This window comes from Haematobia irritans, chromosome 2 (assembly GCF_050003625.1).
Source record: "Haematobia irritans isolate KBUSLIRL chromosome 2, ASM5000362v1, whole genome shotgun sequence".
NCBI classification, from domain to species: domain Eukaryota; kingdom Metazoa; phylum Arthropoda; class Insecta; order Diptera; family Muscidae; genus Haematobia; species Haematobia irritans.
This window is the reverse complement of record NC_134398.1, coordinates 233,281,189-233,308,149: the sequence shown is the minus strand read 5'-3', so window position 1 is coordinate 233,308,149 and position 26,961 is coordinate 233,281,189. Positions and strand designations below refer to the sequence as shown.

General features: G+C 31.9%; 1 protein-coding gene across 1 annotated transcript; it reads left to right on the top strand.

Annotated features, from left to right (window-relative positions):
- The first annotated feature begins 1,551 nt into the window (after positions 1-1,551).
- On the top strand, positions 1,552-14,259 carry LOC142227385 (uncharacterized). Its single transcript, XM_075297901.1, has 5 exons — positions 1,552-1,667; positions 12,124-12,399; positions 12,461-12,693; positions 12,765-12,935; positions 13,787-14,259. Exons 1-5 carry the CDS (start codon positions 1,581-1,583, stop codon positions 13,992-13,994), a joined length of 975 nt encoding a protein of 324 aa, XP_075154016.1. The 5' UTR covers positions 1,552-1,580; the 3' UTR covers positions 13,995-14,259.
- Positions 14,260-26,961: the final 12,702 nt, after the last annotated feature.

Genomic DNA, 26,961 nt, shown 5'->3' with positions numbered 1-26,961 from the left:
CTGGTGACATTTCTGAGGGTTTCAAAGCTTCTCTAAGTGGTTTCACTGTAATGTGGAACGCCGTTCGGACTCGGCTATAAAAAGGAGGTTCCTTGTCATTGAGCTTAACATGGAATCCGGCAGCACTCAGTGATAAGAGAGAAGTTCACCAATGTGGTATCACAATGGACTGAATAGTCTAAGTGAGCCTGAAATATCGGACTGCCACCTAACCTAATCATACAATAGTTCACTCTTCATATTTGTGGGAATCGTACGAACATTTTCTTTTGCTCATATTGAAATTATGTGTACGGTCATTGATCTTTACACTCACGTTTAGGAAAATTTCATTGAGCTGTACTTTCATTAATCGAGATAATAGTAAATATTTGTATTATAATATTAAACAATTTTTATTAAAAGATTACAATTTGAAGACTTCATTATGTTTCAAAATAAAAGCAATATAAAGAAAAAGCTAAATAAATTAATAAAAGTCATTTGTATTTTCAGATACAAACAGTTTTTATTTCCTTAATAATACTTTGGTTCATACTCGTAAATCACTAATTGTTTAGCAAGAATTAAAAAAAAATAATTATTTTTCTTTGAAAGAATGATTTATTTCATTGTTGCAGATTTTAGCGCCATTAGACCATATACAGTTGTAAAAAGAAACAACTTGGCTTTCCTTCAGTGTCGGATATCTCTACTTTATCTTTCTCTCCTTCCGATTCCTGTTCTTGTATAACACTAATACACTAATTACCAACAGGGATTCATTGTAGTGTTGCCGTTGAAAAAACTCTGAATAGTAGCAGTAGTATTACGAAATTTTCTTATAAGAAGTATATTTTTGCAATGGTAGTGTTTTTCTTATACGATATATTGTCCTACCGAAACAAAACAAAAAAAAATGAATAATTACTTAACTTTCTTTCTTCGTTTATGTGATGTGCTCATATTCATTACCTACTGAATCTTAGTACCTCAGAAATTTAAAAGCATGGTGCTTTTGTTGACTAAAAACCGAAATATAGAGGAAAGTATACTTTTTCGCTAAAAAATGCCATTTTGGTACTTTCTAAAAAATTGCATTTCCCATCCCTGGTTTCTCATAGATTCATACAATAAAGCCATTATTGTAGCTCTCGCAACGCTCCTTATCTATTCCGATGAGATTCAACTTTTTAAGCTATCTAATTAACCTATCTGTACGAGTATAGTATAGCATTGTCAATGTCAATTGCCGATAAAGTTTGATTTGCTCCATCTGTCGGATATTACTTTAAACTACTTGACTAGTCCATACGCGCAAAGCTCTTTAACAATTGCCTATTTAACCAAAAGATGGCAGTATTGACACAGAGAGTTGTTTTCATAAGAGAGCAGTTATCGTATTTCATGCAATCGGACTATGCCGTCACTTTTTTCTAATCCGGTTTTTTTCTGTGCGATATAGAAATCAACGCCGTTAGTTTCTTCTAATCCGGCTTTTTTCTGTGTAATGTATTGTCGTTTGTATGTATTGAAAACGGATGTGAAAGCTAAATAAGAAACAGGATACAGATTTGTTATTGTACAACTGGGGGAGTCACATGCACATCGTGAAATGTCATGCAGTTTGGATTGATTCGGCATGGAAATGTCATGCAGTTAGTGTAAAAGGAATTTTTAATATCGGTGTGAGTGTTTGTGATACTTAAAAGTTTTCAATTAAAAATCATAAATAGGTTACGAATGGTAAGGACTTTTTAAGTGAACAGTGCCAAAAATAAATACCTGAAAAATCAATGTGAAGTAGTAAGAATATTTATTGGATGGCTGAAAAAAACAGAGAATTCAATTTTATTTACACTTCTGGCATTTGCTCTCTTAGTGAAAAGGAGAGATGACCTTCATATTGTTTGGTATACATTTGTTTACATGAAGGGCTTCCAAATGTGAAGAAAAGTGTGAAAATGTGAAGCAAATTTTCGGGATTTATTTGAGTAAAATGGAAAATCCTGCATATATTTTTGTTTATTTAAAGCGAAATAAATACAGATATATTGATGTTATTAAAATGTAATGTTTCGCGATGAGTGTGTTACCAAACCCATATTCACTCACAAACACCCCGATATAGAATCGTGGTTGTAACTACCAACACAAGAGATGAGATTGGTTGTTAAGGGTAGTTTGTCCTAAATGATTGGGGTTGTAAACCCTTGGTAGTAACCACTATCTTACGGTTGGTAAACAATTCGCCTGATACAAAACAAAAGTTATTACATATAGAAACGTATCATCTTTTACGAAAATAGAACACGGAGAAAGTGTAAGTGTCTATAAGAATATTTTAAAACATCTTAGAGGCTTTGGGTTTGTACTCATATTCGAACCGGAACTCAAGGGTAAAAGAAAAGGATATGAAAATTTGTATCGGCTTCGACTTCTACTTTATGTAAATGGAACTATTTACAATCACCAGTGCACACAAAAAAAAAATTTTTTCTGATTCAATCACGAAATTAATTGATCCAATTAATTTTTAATTGAAATGTCTTCAATCACAGAAATGATAGTATCAATTAAAAAATTAATTGAAGGTCAATTAAAAAGTTAATTGATCCAATTAAAAAATTAATTGATACTATTATTTTTGTGATTGATTTTTGTTTCAATTAAAAAATTTGTTGAATCAATTAAATTTTTAATTGAATATTTTTTAAAACTCAATTAAAATTTTAATTGGAAAAATGTTCGTGAATTTTTTTTGTGTGTGGCTTTGTGTTAAACGTAACATGGGTCCATTATTATTGTCCATGATTATTCTTCAGGTTATAACATATATCAGTTTTGCATGAAATCCGATGTAGAGGAGTATTTAGTACAAGGTCTGACCTGGAGAATTTGGATAATTTCTAACAAAACTTAGTAGATGGAATAGAAAAAATGCTTAAAGTGATAACTCTCTGCTGAAAATAGGTAAGCAGTAATTTTTTGCTAAAATAACCACATTATTATTTTAAATTGCCCCACTGTATGGTTTTAGTTTGACTGATCATTGTATTTGAACTAATTGACTATGGAAGTTATGATATCTATAAGCCATGTTCACGATTTCGAAAAAATAATGTGCGTTGAAATTGTGAAAATAAATTTTACGAAGGTACGAGCGATGTGAACCAGAAACATTTATTGGCTTTTTGTTGACGTATAAAATTTTTGTACAAGTTGTTAACATTAATTTAAGTGAAGTTTGTGTGAATCCAACCCATTGTGCGATGTGTTGTTATTACTGACGTATTTACTTGGTTTTTTGTGTTCTTATTGGCGACAAAGTGAATGTATATCTTTTATATCAGCAAAACTAATTCTATGGAGGGACCTATTGATTGGACTGCTCGATAATTATCGGGGAAATAGGCTAAAAGCTACACTCAAAAAACAGTGAACATTAAATGATGACCATTAAAGCCAATTTAACAGTATTTCATTTCATATATCTTTTTAGGTTTTCGTTAAAATTTTCTCAATTGAGAAATGACTAAATGAAGTAAAAAAAAAGAAAAATTGTATACACAAACGAAGCATAAAGTTTAATATATTTATATTTCCCTCAAAATAGTTCAGAATTTCTTAAAATGTTTACATTTCACCACAAATGCGCCCATCTTTAACTTCGAAAAAAAAAAAATTAATAGTATCTAATAATATTTTTTAACTTAGCGTGAAATATCGGTGCTTGTAATACAGTTTACTTTAAATTTTCTAAAATTAACTTACTTTTTTCTTCTTGGTGGGTTCACTTATTTTTGAGTATATATAGCTTAGGTTAGGTATGGTGGCAACCCGATATTACGAGGGCAGTTCGGAAACTTAGCCTAGCACAAAAAGCGCGGTATAAACAGAAAAAAGTTAAGTGTTTTGGAAACTTCCATCTCTATTATGAACACATGTTAAATTTTGTTTCAATCTGGCAACTCCTTCATATAGAAACAGGTGTTCAAAAAAGACGCATCCGCAGTTTGTTTTACAATGGATACGTGCTGTCATTAAATATTTACATAAAAAAGGTTTATCGGGACAAGAAATGCATAATGATATGGTGAATGTGTTAGGTGAAAGTGCTCCTTCATATGCAACAGTAAAAAATTGGGTTGCTGAATTTAAACGTGGTCGTACAAGCATTGAAGATGAACCACGTAGTGGACGTCCAAAAACAGCAACAACAACAGAAATTGTAGCCAAAGTGCATGATATGGTATTAAATGATCGACGAATAAAAGTGCGTGAAATTGCTAATATCATGAGCATCTCAAATGATCGAGTCCAATTTTGCATGAAGAACTACAGATGAAAAAGCTTTCTGCAAGATGGGTGCCGCATTTGTTAAAAGTCGATCACAAACGCATAAGAATGAACATTTCTCAAGCTTGGTTGGATCGTTTTAAGCGAAATAAAATGGATTTTAAGCGTCCTGGCTTACAACACAAAAAATAATTTTTCATCAAGACAACGCACCAGCGCACAAGAGTGTTTTAACAATGGCTAAAATCAACGAATTAAAGTACGAGTTGCTTAACCACCCACCTTATTCTCCTGATTTAGCTCCCAGAGACTTTTACTTGTTCCCAAATCTAAAAAAATTCCTTGCTCACAGAAAAAAATATCACCAATTTTTCTCCAATTAAAAAGTTAATTGAAGTTTAAAATTTTTTCAATTAATAAATTAATTGATACAATTAACTTTTTAATCAAATTCGGAAGACTAATTCAGTTAAAAAAAGTGCTTATTTTTTTAATTTTTAATTAAAAATGTATTTCAAACAATCATTTGTTAATCGAAATAAAAACTCTAAGCCAATTCAGAAAGTAATTACAAGTAGTTACCTTTTTTAATTAATAAATTAATTGAGTTTTGCAATCAACATCAATTAAATTTTTAATTGAATCAATTAAAAATTTAATTGTAATTTGCTGAAAAAATCAATTAATTTTTTAATCAAGAATTTTTTCTATGCCCAATTAAAACTGTGATTGATACTATCATTTTCGTGATTGAAGACATTTCAATTAAAAAATTAATTGGATCAATTAATTTGGTGATTGAATCAGAAAAAAAATTTTTTGTGTGCTGGCAAGCGTTTTACCATCAAATGAAGATGCAATTACAGTTGTAAACCACTATTTTGAAGACCTTGAGGAAAACTATTTTAATCAAGGGATAGAATTGCTAGAAAAGCGTTGGACTAAGTGGATTGAAGTTCCAGAATATTATATTGAAAAATAAAAATATTTTTGAAAAACTAACTATTCACTTTCATTGATAGGATAAGAAGTTTCCGAACCGCCCTCGTATTCATCTAGACTATTCAGTTCATTGTGGTATCACAGTGGCAAACTTCTCTCTTAACACTGAGTGCTGCCCGATTCCATGTCCATCTCAATGACAATGTCCTGCTTTCTATAGCGGAGTCCTAACAGCGTTCCACATAGCGATGAACCACTTAAGGAAGCTTTGAAACACTCAGGAATGCCACCAGCTTTACTAAGAGGAGATAATTCACCGCTGAAAATCTTTTTGGTGTGTGGTCGTAACTGGGATGGAACCCATGTATGCAAGGCGTGCACCACAGTGTCTCCCTTGAGTGTATATGAAACCCATTGCCACATACAGTAGCACACATAAATATTGGTACATCACTTTATTAATGGGTGATACGGTCAAAATTTGGTCAAGGGAAAATGCGTGTAAATCGGTGAAATCGTTTATTTAAAAAATCAAATTACATTTCTTTTTCAAGTTCAATTAGTATAAAATTCAGGAAAAATATTCACGCTTGACACCTGCCATCAAATTTTGTACAGCCCACCTTCTTCGCCGCAGCAAGCCAGTTTGCCTTGAACTGCTGCTCGTCCTTAGCAGTTTTTTTGGTCTTCTTTAGGTTCCGCTTGACAATAGCCCAGTATTTCTCAAGTGGGCGGAGCTCTGGCGCGTTGGGAGGGTTCTTGTCCTTGGGAACCACCTGCACGTTGTTGGCGGCGTACCACTCTATGGCGTTTTTACCGTAATGGCCAAAACAGTACGGAACAGCCGTGTTTCTTCAGGAAAGGCAGCAGACGTTTATTCAAACACTCTTTCAGGTAAATTTCTTGGTTGACAGTCCCAGAAGCTATGAAAATACTGCTTTTCAAGCCACAGGTACAGATGGCTTGCCAAACCATATATTTCTTTGCGAACTTTGACAGTTTTATGGCTTGAAAATATCTGCTACCTTTCCCCTTCCTTTTGCCGTATAAAACTCCTGTCCCGGAAGCTGCTTGTAGTCGGCTTTGACGTAGGTTTCGTCGTCCATTACCACGCAGTCAAACTTCGTCAGCATCGTCGTGTACAGCCTCCGGGATCGCGCTTTGGCCGTCGTATTTTGTTTATCATCGCGATTTGGAGTCACTACCTTGTAAATCGATAGTCCGGCTCGTTTTTTGGCCCGATGCACGGTTGTAGACGATACACCCAGCTTATTTGCGGCATCTCGGAGAGAGAGGTTAGGGTTTCGCTTGAAACTACCGGCAACTCTCTTTGTCGTCTCAGCGGCTTCCGGTTTTCGATTTCCCCCCGATCCAGACTTCCTGGCTGTCGACAAACGTTCCCCAAACACTTTAATTACATTTGTAACGGTTGGTTTGGCAACTTTTAGCGATTTTACCAGCTTTGCGTGCGAGTAGCTCGGATTTTCGCGATGCGCGAGCAAAATTTTGATACGCTGCTCTTCTTGCTTGGACGGCATTTTGACAACTGAAGAGTGAATTCCAAAATCAAAATAGGAGCAACATTGTACACACACACACCTTCAAAATGAGGGGTGTTCAGGTTTTTTTAAATGCAAAATTGAAAGAAATACGTCAAGTTTATATTGACCAAATTTTGACCGTATCACCCTTTATACCCAAAAGCACATAGTAAATGCAAAAAATGTGCATACCAGAAATATTGATTTTAGGCCCCATAAAATATATACCGATCGTTACAGAATCTCCTCCAGATTCCCTCGGTTTGACCCTTGGTGTCCTTCCGCCTGTCCATGTATTTGTTGCTCGCAGTATTCCTGTCCCTATTATTAACCGATTTTGATGAAATTTAGTACAATACTGATGGAAGAATGTGGGAATATAGGTACAGATAACATAAAAAATTAGTCCATTCAATAGCTAGACAGCTTGATGCTCTTATCTAACAAAAATGAATGCCCATCAAGTACTAAATGTACCAAAAAACTAATTTAGAACTACCTGTGCCAATAGGTTTGTTCATCAAAAAATTTGCTTTTTCAAATTTTTATAATCTAAAAATTTAAAGGGTAAAAATGCGAATTAAAATATTTTTTTAATTTAAAATAGCTTCATATCACTTTAACATGTGGTTATTATCAAATTTGTTTGGTTAGCCAATACTTATGTTTGTCACCGTATAAGGGGCTTCATACAAGCCATATATGTGAAAATCGATCCATACCAAATAATTTGAAATAGTTCTACAACAAACGACTTCCAGTGTAACCAGAAAATGTTTGAAATTTTGAGAACAGAATGCATATTTTTTGTAGTAAGGATAGTACCGTTCTTAGTTTCTCTTAATGTTATCGCTTCCATTTTGTGTTTGTGAAATTCATGTGAATTCCTTTCGTATGACGTTTATACGTAACACGAAACTGTCGCCAAATTGCAATTGATTTCACACGCATAACTCGTTGGCGTCAGCGAAATTAATTACATAGTCCACATCAGTAAAAAGCTCCCATTTGACACAACATTACAATTGCCCAGCAAAAAAAAGGGGAAGTTCTTCCAAAGGCACAACTTTAAAAGCACTTCCAGAAGATATACCCCCAAGGATGTTCTTTATTTTAACTACACAGGAAGTTCTTTTCATTCAATTTTTTACAACATGCTTTTTTCATGTTTTTGATGGGTAATTTTAACTTTTTTTGTTTCAAATTGGTTATAAACAGTTTAGGAATTCATAAAATGATACAAATTATTTACATTTTGTCGACAAAAATGCTAAGTCCAATCTGAAAAAAATTTGAGGTCAAACGTTTAAGACAAGAGTTAGAATCCATTAAAAATTATAAAAAAATATAAAAATTATTTATTTGCCAAAATATCACAGAATTTTTTAATTTACATCCAAAACATTGAATTCGGATCACACCTCAAGAAGTGATGCAAATTCAGTGCATCGGCTGTTGAAATGGAGGACTTCCGTCCTATGACAAGCCCATGTTAAATTCATCGCTTCTGCGTCAATTTTGCACCACTTCCGAATCCAAAAAGAACATTTTCATTCCTTTTTCGGCTACGCTTTTTTTGCTGGGTGGCTTTAGTCAGTTTTGGGACATCTGTTTTCTCAAAATTGTATTTTTGCTCCGTGTATTGTTTTTCATTGTGACTTTGATTATTATTCCCAATGCAAGATGGTAAAAATACTACCTATTAGGTTCTTTCGGTTCCTCCCATTGTGAACACATAGTCTAATGTTGCCCTCACTTGCATACAGTTTGCTTTGGTAGCCTAATGCAATTTTAGCAATTTCTAAGGGATAATATACGTCACCAAATATGTTCCAAAAATAATTTCCATATTTGTTGTACAATTGGGGGGGTTTTGAAATTCACGTGTGTAGTTGCAGTTGTTTGTTTTCCCTCATTTAGAGAAAATCATTCTTATATCACACCGACAAAGAGAAAGCCCACACTCTCACTCACAGCTGACGAAATGGTCGACAAGAAGAAATGTCTGCCCTAGGAATACCTTACACACACATTTCGGCTACCCAAAAGTAACGACACATTATGTATTCTTAGATAAAAACTATTTTAAATTCTTTGTTTACTAGCAGCGGACATCTTTTCCCATACACTCGAAAAAAAGGAATGCCAATTTCCACATTCAATTATTGTCAAAAAGCAAGCAAGAACACAGAAAGCTCTATCGATTTTGGATTTCTTCCAAAATACTAACCATTAACTAAGAGGTAGAAGCTTTCCGTGGTTTTTGTAGGATTTCGTACCCAATAGAGCCTCTATTGGCATTGGAAAGCGCTTTCCTATTCGATTTAATATTGCATTACTTGGACGCGTGACAATCCTGCTGTGTTTATACAGCAAAAAGCACAAATGTTAAACACTATCGAGTTTGGCTAGCTCGAAGCTTATATACCCCCTACCATGAATTTAAATAATTAGATTGGGATTGGGCCAGAAAAATTACAATTTGTACACCCTCTAGCCTAGTACACTAACTTTGTCATACAGTTGGTAACACATTGAAGTATTGGTCTCAGACCCATATACATTCTGAGTCGTGGTGATATTCCGATTCGTTCTAATGATGTTCGTCCGTCCGTCTGTTGAAATTACGGTAACTTCTGAATTAAGCCGTTATTAATGTAGGTCGAATGGTATGGTAAATGGACCGTCCCCCAGATATGCCAAATTAAGCAAATTACATCTGAACCGGTTGAAATTTTGTACGTGATGTTGGCATATGACCCCTAACGACTGTGTTAAAAATTGTCCATACCGGTCAATAACTCCATATAACTTTTAATAGGACCTGCAAAAATGTTCTTCAATAGATGCTGTTTTAATTACATTTTTTATTCTTTTTTTTCGCATTTAGTAGGAATAACTTTGATTCAAAATTCAAATTTGTTAAAAAACAGTAAGAATTAATAAACATATTAACCCTTAAATACGCACTATATCCTTAGAAAAAAAATTCTTAAAATGTTGACTGTTGACTATGAAGTAAAGTTTGTTGTAAATTGCTTATTTTTAAACAAAAACTTAATTTAAACAAGTAAGAAAAGTCTAAAGTCGGGCGGGGCCGACTATATTATACCCTGCACCACTTTGTAGATCTAAATTTTCGATACCATATCACATCCGTCAAATGTGTTGGGTGCTGAATATATAGAGGTTTGTCCCAAATACATACATTTAAATATCACTCGATCTGGACAGAATGTGATAGACTTCTACAAAATCTATAGACTCAAAATTTAAGTCGGTGGAAAATTTTAGTGGAACACAATGTTATTAAAAAAATATGGAAACATTTAAATCTGAAGCAATTTTAAGGAAACTTCGCAAAAGTTTATTTATGATTTATCGCTCGATATGTATGTATTCGAAGTTTAGGAAAAATAGAGACATTTTTACAACTTTTCGACTAAGCAGTGGCGATTTTACAAGGAAAATGAAATCAGAAAAACATATATATGGGAGCTATATCTAAATCTGAAACGATTTCAAATCAAATTTGGCACGCATAGCTACAATGTTAATTCTACTCCCTGTGCAAAATTTCAATTAAATCGGAGTAAAAGATTAGCCTCTGTGGTCATATGAGTGTAAATCGGGCGAACGATATATATGGGAGCTATATCTAAATCTGAACCGATTTCAATAAAATTTGGCACACTTGACTACACTACTAATTGTACTCCTAGTGCAAAATTTCAACCAAATTGGGGTAAAACTCTGGCTTCTGGGACCGTATTAGTCCATATCGAGCGAAAGATGCATTTTTGCCAAAGACACCATGTGTCTATCTCGTCTCCTTCTTGGTGTTGCAAACATATGCACTAACTTATAATACCCTGTTCCACAGTGTGGCGCAGGGTATAAAGATACAGTACGCAAAAAATGTGTTATTCAGATGTTCTTTTTTTACCATTTTGGTAAATTAGTGTTCTTGTGCATTTGGCCCTGTATAGTTTTATTACTAACTCTTGGACTTCCTTTTGGTCACATCTATATAGGTTCATAAACTCTGTAAGTTTTACAATATTTTAATTCTATAGTAATCATAGCATATTTGGGCCCAAAATATGATTCCAAAGAGGTCGGAGGTTTTGCATGCAATCCATGGTGGAGATTGCAAACTTACTCTGAAAGAAGATTTTCCTTTTCTGAGGAACGCACTGTTAGACAAATAGAGTTTTATTTCGACACTAAAAAAATTTTCTTCAAAAGCAAATAAAAATATTTTAGATACTCGTTGCAAGGTTTGTTTGAAAATTCTTCGGGTTTATTTGCTCTTAAAGAAAATACTTTCTAACAAGGAGGAGTTGTGTTTTTGTCTATTTCGGAGGAAAGGGTGTATCTAGTAGTTTGTGGCTTTGGGTGGATCTATTAGTTTGTGGCTTATTACTGCTTTTATAAATTTCACACGAGGTTATCGGGCATGAAGATTAAGGAATTGCTATTATTAATTTCTTGAAAAGAAAATGACTCAAAATGAATCAGGCTTATCTAGATTAGCATCTGGCATTTATTCAATAATCCCCCATCTTCATTGCGAATAAGCTCATATGAAACTTATAATAATATGAAGAATAATGCATTTGGACGAAAAACCCACCTCCATTGATATTATCAGGTTAATATAAAAATAATTACAATTCATTCATATTCATTATATGGAGTTAATTTTCTTGCTGAAAATCAAATCATTACCTTTTTAACCACGCTGTAGTTCATTCTTAGAGATTTTGAGAAGTGTACGAAAACCTTTTGCTCCTTTGAAATTTATACTCATGTTTAGTTAATAAAATTTTTGAGAAACTTTCGCTGGGGAGAATTTATTAAAAAATAAACTCAAGTCAAATATTTTTTTCCAATAAACATAAGTTCAGTTTTAGTATGAGTTTTACAACGGATTTTTTTTCTGTGTAAAAAAACATTTTATTTATGTTTACTATTACTAATATAAAAATCAATGAACACCTTAAAAATAAACAATTTCAATACACATTTATAAATAAAACATTCCTGTCTAAAACAAAATACCAATACCTTGGCAATAAAAGTAACTTTTGAATTTCCCCTCAACACAAAGTTGCATGTACGCAATTAAAAGCTAACATAGTATCAGCTTTTATTTGGTACAAAATTCTTGTGGTGTGATTTTCTCAAAACAAAAAAAAAAAGTAGAATAAAATAAAAAAGAAAATCTCTTGGAATACATTAAAAAATATATTTTTCATAATTATTTCTCAAAGTGTGGAAATACATAAAAATAAGAAATGTTTTTGATAGTTTATTAGAAAGATGATTCTCATTTTTCTTTAGGGTTTTTTGTGTTCAGTTCTCTTTTAGACTTGGTCGGGCAAAGAACTTGCGTGCTTTTCTATTCGGTCGCATTTCCCAATCACCAAAAGACAAAATGCAAAGCAAATTGATTGAGATACCATTCGAGAAATGGCCCCAGTTACGTGATTTATATCAAAAACATAAGAATCGAGCTTCCGCCTACAATGCCTTGCAGATGTTTATCGACTGGGTTACCCAAGATCCAAATTTGCCGCTGAAAATCTTTACCGCTAGTAAAGAATGGGAAATCGATGGGACTTATGTGGTCGATGTAAGTATAATCAATACAAGAAGCCTTACCAACACCGTAAACGTAATCATCTCTTACGTAGTTCCAATCGGTCAATCAATTATTTTGCAACACCCTCAACGAGGATCTTACGGAGTTAGTGAATACCCTGGACTGTTTCGATAAGACAAAAATTGTAACTGGTGTCCCGGAGCGCATAATGCCTGCCGTCGAGAAACACTTGCAACATTCTGGCCAGGACAGGCAGCAGATTCCTTATACCGGCACTGTTTGGCAGCATGTCACCCGCGAAGAAGCTTTAAAATTTAATACAGAGTGAACAAATGGCAATATTTAAAAGGAAGTGTAGCGATTATACTTATTAATGTTATTTTTCCTCCCCACAGACTGCCCGAGAATATCACCACAAGGGATTTGGATGAAACACATGCCGAGTTTGTCAACAGTGTGTGGCCCCATCGAAGTGCAGATTCGGAGAAATTTGTCCGTCACTTGATAAAATTCAATAAAAGTGTTGGCCTCTTTGAGGGTGATCAGCTGGTGGCCTGGTGTTTAATGTAAGTTGAAGAATTTTTCTTTTGTGGTTTGTTTTTACATAGTAGCAGCCCCATACAATGCATTGCATTTCAGGGTCTTTATTGATTTTGTAAAAGATTAATTCAAGTTCGAGGTCTTTGGTTTCTGTAATAATTACACTTGGAAAAACATAATGTATTGAAAATTATCAAAGGGAGTATTGATTTGTTGGTAGAAACGTTCCTTTGGATCTTTTCTCCAAACTAAAATGAAATTGTAGACAAACGAATTTTGTGGTTTCAAATAAGCTTCACTTTCTGAGTTTTATTGCTCTGGCAGAAAGCTCATTAAACACAAAAGGACACATTGTTGTTGTCTAAAATTTCTATTTGTCTAGAAGGGAAAAATTCTTTGTGTGTAAGCAAACGTGACTACCGTCGCATTTAATTGGTTTTGTCTTTATGTTATGAGTGTATTTTTCCTATGCTCTAAAGAAATTGTACAAAAATAGGAAAACCAATCACTAAACATATCATAAATTTCATACCTAAATAATGACACACTGTATAAATTGTACTAAGACATTTATTATATACGAGTGCTCTACACTAAATTAGTTTTGAAAAGTTTTACTACAAAATGGGAAAATAGAGAAGGGATAAACAAAAATTAAAAATATTTTACTCCCAAACGAATGTTTTTGTTTAACACAAATTGTGTTTTTTTTTTCTTGCAGTATATAAAATAATTAATTAATTAAAATAATTTTCCACATAGTAATGAATATTTGAAAACCTTTAGCTACTACGAACAAATAATATACTTTGGACTTGAATTAATATAATTTTTCTTTTTTTTTATTATTTTTTCTTTATTTCTTTCTTTCCGATAGACAACCCTTGGGCTCTTTGGGCCTCTTGCAAGTTGAAGAATCTCATAGACGTAAAGGCCTAGGTAAATTGGTTGTAAAAATCATGTCCAAATATCTAGCCGAGAAGGGTACTGAAGTTACCGCAACGGTAGTTTTCACTAACACTCCTTCACTCTGTATGTTCAAGCAGCTGGGATTCACTATAATCGATACTGTCTATTGGACATAACGTAAATGGAGTTTTAGGAATAGTTTTAATTGCTTACTAGACTTATATAGAATACGATAAAGTGAACAAAAAAACAAAACAAATATTACCTCCAAATGTTAGAAAGAATGTTGAATGTTGCAATATATATATATATACATACATATATGAAATATTATTTAGATTTTATTAAGTTCAATTTGATTTGAAACTGATAACACGTATCTACACATATAAATATAAAAATAAATTATGAAAATATCTCTAAATATGAAATTTATGAAAAGTGATCAAAGTTGTAATTGCATGAATGTGTATTTGCTTTTTTCCCTAAAATTACACAACCTACTCGATTGAATCCTATAGTTATACACTGAAAAAAAAAACCAAATGTTTTCAGTACTTATTCAGAATATATGAGAATAATATAAAAAGTGGGTTAATCAATTATTTATTACTGTTCGTAGGCAGTTTCTGGCGAAACACATAAAGAACAATTACTTTCGTAAGCAAAGACATTTTTCCCAAACTAAATAGGCCCTTGTTGTAAAGTATAAAAAAGAAACGACTTTAAAGACGAAATTAAGCAAATTTCCTTTCATACACTCAAAAAAAAAGTGAACTCTCTATTTCACTAAAGCCAATTTAACTTTATTTTAGTTCGTGGAATTATTATGTTTGGAGAAAGTTTCATTTACTCTAATAATTTTTTGCGTACGCTAGTTAATTGAACTAAAAAACGGGAAAAAATTATCCTCAAATTAAGCAAAATGATTTACTAAATTCGCGCTTCCCACAAAATAGTTCATTATTTCTTTAAATTTGTAAATTTTACCAAAAATGCGTTCATCATGAACTTCGTATATCACTAAAGACATTCTTGCATTTTTTAACTCCAAGTTTTTCCTTCAAACTACAAAATTTTCTTTGACAATTGAAAAAAATTAATTATGCCTAATAAATTTTCTTGCATTTGTCGAAAAATATTTACTTATTTTTGTGATATCGGCGACATGTCAGCGTTTGTAATACTGTTTAGTTAAAATTTTCTAAAAATATTCAAAATTTTCTAAAATTAACCAAAAATTATCTTCCTGGTGTGTTCACTGTTTTTTCAGTGTAGATAAATTTTTGAATGTGTATTTATTTAAGTCGGTTTATTTCTCTCCACAGTATTGCCAAATGGAATTCTGCCAAATGGATATTTCATTTATTCATACAAATGGACTATTGTGAATTACACTCACAATAAAATTAAAAAAGTACAACAATTTTACATACTTTAAAGACAAAATTTAAATTGGTGTGTCTAAAATATATTTCCAAAGTAAAAAAACAGGTTTTGTGAGTGTATTTATGTACGGGTGTTTGCATATCTCTCCAGTATTGCCAAATGGAATTCGGCCAAATGGGCATTGGATTTACTCACATAAGTAGACTATTGTGAATTACAATAAAAATAAAAAGTAAAGCCATTTTCCACATTCTGCTATAATTTAGCACTATCTATTATGCTAATAATACTTTTTCTGTTTTATACATGACTTCATTACTACGCTATATGATGATCTATTATTGTTAATTTAGGTTGGAACAATGGCATTACCATGCCAATCTTTATGAATTACTTTTCAAGAACTTGTATGGTATACAAAAGTTATTTTAAATTCATTCAAAAATTTATGTTAGATGCGAGAAATAGTAAAATACCCTAACCACAGGTAAAGAGTTTACCTAATGAACTTTGAAACTTCATTACACGCAGAGAAGAAACATGATTGTCACAATCATATTCGAAGAGCAAACTAATATGATAGGAGCTATTTTTGCGGCGACCATGTAACATTTTAACCTGCAACCATGTTGGCTCAGTGAACATGGTTCTAAGAAAAATATAATTGTCCTCATCTTAAATGTTATTATATTGATAAAAAGAATTTTGTTTGAATGAAAAGACAACGGTCACGATTTAAAATGTTATGGTATTAATTAAAAATGTTTTTCTTCTAGTTAAAAGAACATGGTCACAACCTAAAATGTTTTGATCTTTATGAAAAAACTTTTTTCATCGTCGAAAAAAGGACGCCACTTGAGAAATGAAAACACAAAATTAACTTTATTTATTTGTTTTTATTTATTTATAAACTAATTCATTGTTTGTTTGTATTTATAATGCCGTTCAAGCGAACATCATATATTTTTACACACTCTATTTTATTTCAATTTCAACAATAAGTAATTATTCCATATGCCCATCAAATATACAAACGCAGACATCATGTAACTGAAAATCGTGTGTACCTGCTCAATGGTTTTATAAAATTATTTTCGCTGCAAAAAAGTTAAAAAAGTAAATGGTCACGAAAACAATGGTTCTAGACATGTCTATACGTAACCTATACAAATACTTTTTTCCCTGCAAAAAAGTAAAAAAAATTGAATGGTCAGGTACATGGCTTTCCTGACCATGTAATGGTCTCAAATTCTATCATTTAAATAATAGAGCATGTTTGCGGCATTTGAGAACCATTTAAATGCTTATTGCCACCATACATTTGTCTCCGCTCGAAAACTATTTTTACAAAGACAAAATACATGGTTTTCGCGGCAATTACATGCTCTAGATAAGCATTAAATGAATGCGGCAACCATATCCAAACATGGTTTTTCTGTGCGTGTAAAAATAAATAAAATTAAATAAAACATAAAAATAAAAAATTAATTATATTAACCCTTAAATGCGCACTGTATCTTTTGAGATTTGAGATTTTGAGAACCAGAAAAAAATTCCTAAAATTTTGACCGAATTGTATTAAATCAAGTTTGTTGCATTTCAAACATAATAACGCAGTTTTGAAAAAGTTTTTCTGGAAAATCATAGCACTTATGTGTAAACTGAAACCAAAATTTAAATTAAAATTAAAAAACCCACAAATTGGAGAATAATAAATTTCTTACCAGAAATAAAATGTTGGTAAAAAATTTGTGTAGTGTACAAATATCTATATTATCTATGCTCTAATATAATCAAATTGTGTATTTGTAAACAAAAACTAAGTATAATACGTACTGTATATTTTAAGATACAACCACTATTTTTGCAAAAAAAAAAACGCAAAAATAAAAAACAAAAGCAGATGTTCTGTTTTACCATTTTGCATATTGTATTTTTTTTTTGAGAAATCGCTGTTCTTGTGCATTCAAGGGTTAAATAATGAACAAATGAAATACAAATAAATTTAAAAAGTAACTAAATTGAAAACAAACAAAAAATAAAGTCGATTTAAAAAAGAAAATACCAATAAAGTAAATTAACGAGAGAGTAATAAGAAAAAAACTCATCTGAGAGGGTATAGCGAAGTCGGTGAACTCGAAGGATGTGAGATTGTTTGTTTCAAAAAAAAAACAAAATTAATATTTCGTTTACTACTAGACTATAGATAAGTGGCAAACTGAAATAAAATATGTGAGTTATTTATTATACTAACTGCGTACCAAATGAATTCTGTTTCTCTAATACAGCCAGAGATGGCCTGTATCAAACATTTTAAGGTTTGCGACTGTCGCAAAGTTGTAAACGTCGTAAACGTCACATACACGTCGTAAATGTAGAAAAAGTAGCAAACATCGCAAACTCCAAATACTTCAGACCCTTCAGATAGGCAGCGAATGATTTCCAAGATAATGATATATGGGAAGAAGTTTCAATTCTCAGGAATGTTTATAAAATTATTAACGAGTTTAAAAAACTTGAGAATATAGTTATTTCAATTGGAAACTCGAAGCCAAAATTACTATAAACTACTCAATGGTGCAGTAAACGTGACGGTCGGTACTCGTTCATAGTTAACCTTTCACAAATTACTGCAGAAACTGGAAGGAAGGAAAACTACTTAAGTCTTATATAAGTGAATTGCTGTTTAGAGAGAATTTTATAAAATCACTTTTTGACTTATTAGAGCCAATTTCCATACTAATACAAAATTTTCAAAATTGTAGCTAGTAATTCCTTGATGCAGCTATAGCTTGGACCACGAAAACCAAGAATAGTTTGAAGTTGTGAATGAGAGATGTAAATCTAGTAGAGTTTTGAATAAATACAATATAAAACATTTTTTGCATACCTTTTATCGGGGAGCTTAACTAAATTAAATTAAAAAATATTCATAATTTCTTTAATTCCAAATTAGGTTTTCTACACTACGTTTACGACTTTTGCGACATTCGTATTATAACGTTGTAAACGTATGTCGCAAAAGTCACAGGTTGCGACAGGCCAACCCTGAATACAGTACATAGCACTTTATTGTGAATACATTGTACTATAAGAAGAAAACAACAAATTTAATAATGAAAAAAATAACTATATATTACAATTCAGACCATGAGGTAGTAGTTGAAATAGAAATAGTTAAAGTTTTGCGTTTTGATATAGGAATCTATAACCGAGAATATATCTGGCACAAATGTAAGACTTCTTTATTTATTAAGTCTTTATAAAAATCCTTACAGACTAGCTTCGTACTGAGAAAACGATTGCACAGTTCTAAAAAATATCTATTGAGTTGGGCATTGATTTCAAGCCAAAGTATTAAGCTAATAATACTTCCAAGACTTTACCCGGTTTTAAATTTATATTTTTCTTCAAGATAGAAGGTTCTTGATGTATTCGTGAAAGACATCCTAGTTTTGGTGTGCTTTTCTGCTTTAAGTAACATATTGGGAGCCACTGTGGTGCAATGATTATCATGCCCATCTAATATATATATATATATATATATATATATATATATATATATATATATATATATATATATATATATATATATATATATATATATATATATATATATATATATATATATATATATATATATATATATATATATATATATATATATATATATATATATATAGGGTCATGGGTTCAATCCCCGTTTCGAACACACACCCCAAAAGTTTTTCAGGGGTATATTGTCCATTCTCAGCAATACTGGTGACATTTCTGAGTGTTTCAAAGCTTCTCTCATAGTTTTACCGCAATGTGAGCTTATAAGAGAATCGGAATACACTCATTGATAAGAGAGAAGCTCATAACTTGTGGTATAACAATAAACAGAATAGTCTAAGTGAACTGCCACTGTACCTAACCTATTAAAACCCACCAAAAAATGTAAGTAGTTCTAAAGGAACAACTTTAAAAGAACTTCCAGAAATGTTCTTCCAAAGATGTTCTATATTTTAACTACTCAGGAAGTTCTTTTAATTCCATTTTTTATAATTCGGGTTTTTTTTCATATTTTTAAAGGACAATTTTAACTTTTTTGTTTCAAATATGTTAAAAACAGAGTAAGGTTTAATAAAATGGTACAAATTATTTAAATTTTGTCGAAAAAATTTCTAAATTCATTCCAGAAAAACTACGAAATTTTGAAAATATTTGAGGTCAAGGGTTTCAGACAAGCGTCCGAATGCGTTGGAAATCATAAAAAATTATAAAAATTAATTATTTGTCAAAATATCACAAAATTCTTTAATTCACATCCAAAACACAGAATTCGGATCACACCTAAAGAAGTGATGCATATTCAGTGCAATGGCTGTTGAAATGATGGACATCCGTCCTACACGCAAAAAAATAATTCTTTCCTCCCAAACGAAATTTTAGACAAACAAAGTTCGTTTCTCATTTGCTTTTCGCTGTAAGGAAGTGTATTTGGAAGAAAAGTATATACTGTTTGTGATAAACGTTTATTCTTTTTCAGGATGTAAAAACAATTTCATAAAGACAAAAAGAAAACATTTTTGCTTGCTAATTGCATTTGCCCTCACATCCTTCTCACATCCACGAGGTTTTTTAGTTCTTAACACCTTTTCCTGTAATACCAACAATGTAGAAGAAATTATACGATTTTATAAATTTTTAAAATTTGTTTACCTTTCGCCTGGACGGAGAATCGAACCGCGGACCATGCACTTTGTATGCCAACACACTAACCACTGAGCTATGTACCTGTTATGGTCATCAATAGATAAATATCCATATAAGTTATATTTATATAGCATAGCTTGCGGCGCCCACGAACCGAATAAACAAAGTTTATTTGACAGAAACAATCATTTAGTTTGGCACCGTGGAGCAGTGGTTGCTACGTCCGACTTGCATGCCAAGGGTCGTGGGTTCGATCCCTGCTTCGACCAAAGTTTTTTTTTGTTTTTTTTTTGTTTACATATATTCCAGATATGTTCGGAAGATTCCGAAAAAATGCTCAACATTACATTGTAGGATATTAAATTTTGAACTGTAAAATGTGTCTTTTTAAAGACCTAAAGTCAGAAAAGAACAGTGTTTGATATAAACGAAATGGACTGTGTTGTTGTTTCAAAAATAACTTTTTTTATTGAAAAAATAAAAATTTTGTAACAAACGAATTTTTTTGGTGATAAAAGTTTAAAATTTTCGAAGCAATTCAAAAAACTCTAACAAAAGAAAAACGTTTTCGGTACACGTTTTCCAAACGTTTTTTTCTTTGCGTGTATGACAAGCCCATCCCAGCAAAAAAAGCGTCGCCAAAAAAGTAATGAAAATTTTCTTTTTGGATCCGGAAGTGGTGCAAAATTGACTCAGAAGAGATGAATTTAACATGGGCTTGTCATAGGACGGAAGTCCTCCATTTCAAAAGCCGGTGCACTGAATTTGCATCACTTCTTTAGCTGTGATCCGAATTCAATGTTTTGGATGTAAATTAAAAAATTCTGTGATACTTTGTCAAATAAATAATTTTTATAATTTTTTATAATTTTTAATGGATTCTAACACATGCTTGAAACGTTTGACCTTAAATATTTAAAAAAATTCACAATTTTTTTAGATTGGATTTTGCATTTTTTTGACAAAATTTAAATCATTTGTACCATTTTATGAATTCTTAAACTGTTTTTAGCCAATTTGAAACAAAAAAAGTTAAAATTGCCCATTAAAAATATGAAAAAAGTATGTTATAAAAAATTTAATGAATAGAACTTCCTGTGTAGTTAAAATAAAGAACATCATTGGGAGTACATCTTCTGGAAGTCCTCTTAAAGTTGTGCCTTTGGGAGAACTTCCAAATTTTTTTGCTGGGATGTTAAATTCATCGCTTCTGTGCCAATTTTGCTCCACTTCCGGATTCAAAAAGAACATTTTCACTACTTTTTTGGCGATGCTTTTTTTGTTGGGAAATATAGGAGAATTGTAATACATTTGCTTAAGGAAGTCTTTACTAATGCCAAAGTAAAATTCCTAAAGGTAAATATCGTTAACACCATGTGACGAAATCAATACTGTAATCATCAAAATATGGATAAGAAATACATCTCCTACTAAGGTCTGCATAGGGGTAAACACTTTAATTCTATTTTCATTTCAAATGGCATCGAGTGGGTATATTTCAAATGTGTCAAGAAGACATGAAACTAATTTTCTCTCAAATTCACATGGGGTCTACCGTGATTCCAAACACACGAAAAAACCTATCGAAATTTCTATTTAACTTTTGTTCATAGCAGCTACAACCATTTTGTTCACTTTTCTCAAACCAAATAAAAAATACTACGAAATACTACTTAATACATATATTAAAACTAATTCAAAGATTTACTAAAGATTGTTACATTAAAATAGATGATTAAAGTAATTTTTAGTTTCACTAAAAATGGTATAATCCTTACAAATTATTATTGAATTCTAGTTTATAAAAATTCCAACGTATCCCCATAGTATTATAGTTCATTTGGCATTAAGGCCAATTTTAATAGTAACTAGTGAAAATTTTATACTAAAAAATATTAGAATTCTAAACATTAAAAGAAAAAACAAAATATTCTAACAGTAAAATAATAGGAAAATTGATAAAAATGATATTAACTATTTAAAAAAAAAAACACAAACAAAATTGGAATAAAAATACAATTTATTTATTTAACTTACATTTATTGCAAAAAAAATTAATATATTATCGAACTAAAATATATATTTTTAGTATTAGTTTAAAGCAATATAAAGTACAACTACTAGAGAAATATATATTATATTTATTATATTATCTAGAAAATTAAGGAAGTTATGATGTATCTCACTAAGATGAAGTTTGTGTGTTGCAAGCTATCCAGGTGATCTAATATTTCCAATTTCATTTCCTATCTTGGCTTTTAGTTTTCCTTACTTTATATTTGAAGTAAATTTGTATCTTCGTTACCTGACTTCCCCGGCCCTTAACGTTAGAATATAAATCAATATATATTGCCAATAATAAACTATAACAAATATAAATTTTAGAACTATTTATCCCATGGTGCAATGTATCGGTCAAATTGGGAGCATTTGTCCATGCCAATCTTGTCTTGGGTATTTTTCCGCTGGAATGTCATAGATATTTGGCATCAGTATAGTGGCAGGATCACCCAAGCTTTTTTGCGGTAAGTACCCCATATCAAATACTGCTAAATAGTTTGATACATTCAGAAAAACATCAACGAGAAAATATTGCTCATTTTAAATTAGTTTTGGTTACTTTAATGAAATGAACTAAAAACAAGAATATACGGCCGTAAGTTCGGCCAGGCCGAATCTTATGTACCCTCCACCATGGATTGCGTAGAAACTTCTACGAAAGAATTACTTGGGTTGTGGTATCTTAAAACTTCTTAACATCGTTTTCTAAATTGTGAGTTAGTCCATACGTGGTATATATTAGACAAAAAAGTTATGTATAGGTAAGTCTACAAATAATTACGAATCGATATGGACTTTTTGCACGATACGTAGAGAGCCAGAATTGAAATATGGGGGTCGCTTATGTGGGGGCTATATACAATTATGAACTTGATATGGACCAATTTTTGTGTGATTGGGGATCGATTTATCTGAGAGCTATATACACGCAAAAAAATAATTCTTTCCTTCCAAACGAAATTTTAGACAAACAAAGTTCGTTTCTCATTTGCTTTTCGCTGAAAGGAAGTGTATTTGGAAGTAAAGTATATACTTTTTGTGATTAAACGTTTATTCTTTTCCAGGATGTAAAACAATATCATAAAGACTAACTCAAAATTTTTTTTCTTTCTGACTAATTGCATTTTCCCTCACATCTTTCTCACTTCCACGAAGTTTTTTTAGTTCTTAGCACCTTTTTCTGTAACACAAGCAATGTAGAAGAAATTATACGATTTTATAAATTTTTAATTTTTTTTTTACCTTTCGCCTGGACGGAGAATCGAACCGCGGACCATGCAATTTGTAAGCCGGCACACTATCCACTGAGCCATGTAGCCGTATATTTATATAGCATAGTTATATTTATATAGCATAGCTTGCGGCGCCCACGAGCCGATTAAACAAAGTTTATTTAACAGAAAAATACATTTAGTTGGGCACCGTGGAGCAGTGGTTGCTACGTCCGACTTGCATGCCAAGGGTCGTGGGTTCGATCCCTGTTTCGACCAAAGTTATTTTTTTTACATATATTCCAGATAGGGTCGGAAGATTCCGAAAAAATGTTCAACATTACATTGTACTATATTACATTTTTACTATGAACTGTAAAATGTGTCTTATTAAAGACCTAAAGTCAGAAAAGAACAGTGTTTGATATAAAAGAAAAGGAATGTGTTGTTGGTTCAAAGATAACTTTTTTTATTGAAAAAATAAAAATTTTGTAACAAACGAATTTTTTTGGTGATAAAAGTGTATACTTTTCGAAGCAATTCAAAAACCTCGAACAAAAGAAAAACGTTTTCGGTACACGTTTTCCAAACGTTTTTTTTCTTTGCGTGTATAACTATAGACCGATATGAACCTAGTTAGACATGGTTGTTACCGGCCATATACAAGCACAATGTACCAAATTTCAACTGACTCGGATGAAATTTGCTCTTCCAAGAGACTCCAAAACCAAATCTCGGGATCGGTTTATATGGGGGCTATATATGATTATGGACTGATATGGACCACTTTTGGCATGGTTGTTGGCATGGTTGTTAAATATCATATACTATCACCATGTACTAAATTTCAACCAGATCGGATGAATTTTGCTTCTCCATAAGGCACCGGAGGTCAAATCTGGGGATCGGTTTATATGAGAGCTATATATAATTATGGACTGATATGAACTAATTCCTGCATGGTTGTTGGATACAATATACTAACATCACGTACCAAATTTCAACCGAATCGGATGAATTTTGCTCTTCCAAGGGGCTCCGGAGGACAAATCTGGGGATCGGTTTATATGGGGCCTATATATAATTATGGACCGATTTTGTCCAATTTTTGCATGGGTGTTTGAGGCCACATATTAACACCACGTACCGAATTTGAACTGAATCAGATGAATTTTGGTCTTCCAAGAGGATCCGGAGGTCTAATCCGGTGATCGGTTTATATGGGGGCTATATATAATTATGTACCGATATGGACCAATTTTTGAATGGTCATTAGAGACCATATACTAACATCATGTACCAAATTTCAGCAGGATCGGATGAAATTTGTTTCTCTTAGAGGCTTTGCAAGCCAAATCGGGGGATCGGTTTATATGGGGGCTATATATAATTATGGACAGATGTGAACCAATTTTTGTATGGTCATTAGAGACCATGTACTAACACCATGTACCAAATTTCAGCCGGATCGGATGAAATTTGCTTCTCTTAGAGGATTCGCAAGCCAAATTTGGGGGTCCGTTTATATGGGGGCTATACGTAAAAGTGGACCGATATGGCCCATTTGCAATACCATCCGACCTACATCAACTACTTGTGCCAAGTTTCAAGTCGATAGCTTGTTTCGTTCGGAAGTTAGCGTGATTTCAACAGACGGACGGACATGCTCAAATCGACTCAGAATTTCACCACGACCCAGAATATATATACTTTATGGGGTCTTAGAGCAATATTTCAATGTGTTACAAACGGAATGATAAAGTTAATATACCCCCTACTAAATTCTACTAAATTCTAACGTCGCACAAAATTGATAAAAATTTTCTTAAATTTGTAAATTTTACTTAAATTGCTGCTTTCTTCAACTCGTGTAGTGATAAATACACTTTAACTATTTTTATATCCAAATTTGCTTTCAAAATATGATAGAAATAGTTTATTATTTTAAATAAATTTTCTTCAAATTAACAAAAAGTATTTACTTAATTTGTGTCAATCTGCAAATACTAAAATATTTTACTTAAAAATTTCTAATAAAACCTTTCTTTCATTTTCTAAACTAAGAAGAAGAAAGTTATTTATAAAATAGGAACAGTTGAGGTCATGTTTTAATATATTTTCGTACAATAAATATTATACAGAAAAAATTAAACTGTGGGAATAGTGGGGAGTATGAATTATCTCGTACGAAATTGTATTCCATTTTTTGATATTTCCATAATGCGCTGTTAAATTTACGGGAATTTAATGATATTTTAAAATTTTTCAATTACGAAATTTTTCCTTCAAAAAAAATTAACTAAAGATAATAACAAAATCATTGGCGCGAAATCGTTGTCATATTAACCATGTTGTAGATCATTCTAGTTCATAAAATTTCTTAAAAAAAAAAATTTTTTTAATTAACTAAAACAAAATAAGTTTTCTAGCTTTAGTTTAACGATAGACTTTTTTGTGTATATACTCGTAGTCGAGATTTTCTATTGCATTTCTGTTGATTATTTAATTTTCATTTCATTTTCATTTTTTCATCTAAGAAATCTGTTAAAATTAATTACCTCTTTGATTCTTGAACGTGTTCATGGCCTCTAGATAGCACTTAAACGCTCGCCAGATGAGAAACACTGATATATATGTACGAAAACGTGCATCATTTGTGAGCATAAATAGACCTATATAGACTTTACTACACATCGAATCAGCGCACAAAGAATGGCTAATACAGACTTGTGCTTTACTGCACAGTGGGACGGTGTTTCATAAGATCGTGAAATTTGTGCACAACATCATGTGGGTGATCTTCTGAAATGGCTACTTTTGCCTACCTTCAAACGGCGGTGCGCAAATTTTATTTTTGGATGCCACAAAAAAATTGTTTTCCGAGAAAATAACATGGTTGCGACAAACAAGTTACATATTCATCCTCCAAAAATAACATTTTGGGATGTGATCGTATTCCTTCTCTGGGTGCATAAGGAAACCTTGATAAATAAGAAACGAATCAACAATCGATGCTTAGTAGTTATTGAACCATAGAAGAATAATCTGCAAAATTTCATATGGGCTTCACTGGTATTCACAATAGTGGTAAAAAACTGGAATTCTTCGATAGCTTAAATGAATCATATCAAAACAACATAGAAAATGTTTTGCCAGGTGATACATTTTTTCTTCTGTAATCTTACAAAAACAATTGAGTTCATCTATGAAGCTCCGTTACTGCTAGGTTAGCTAATGGACTACATGTATATCTGTCATCCTGCCAATATACAAATATGCCAGTTGGAAACTTAACTGCCATTTTTTTTCAGTTAAAGTTAACCATAGTGATGATGTTCTGTTATCTGGCAATTAAAGACTTAAGGAAACGTGTCATTTGAATATGATATTATCAGCAGCTAATTGCTATTTGTTTGGCTTTTCGTAGATATTACAATAATTAAGTTCTTTTTGTATCATTCGTGAGCTAAGCAACCTTTGTAATCAAACAAAACTTCCTTCTCACAGACTTGTCGCAATATAGTGATAATGAATATGTTTTTTGTTTTTTTTTGTTTGAGGTATTACTGACGTCAGGGATAGAACTCATGATGGTTTGTTAGCTAGACGCGTATGCTAGCTAAGTATTGTACCACCACCGCTCCCACAAATAATTCAAAAACAAACAATTCATATTGCTTAAAATAGTGACAGGAGAGAAATACAAATGTAATATTTCATATACTACATTAGATGCTTTTATTGTTTTAAGAAAAATATTTCACAAACATTAGTCATGTTTTAG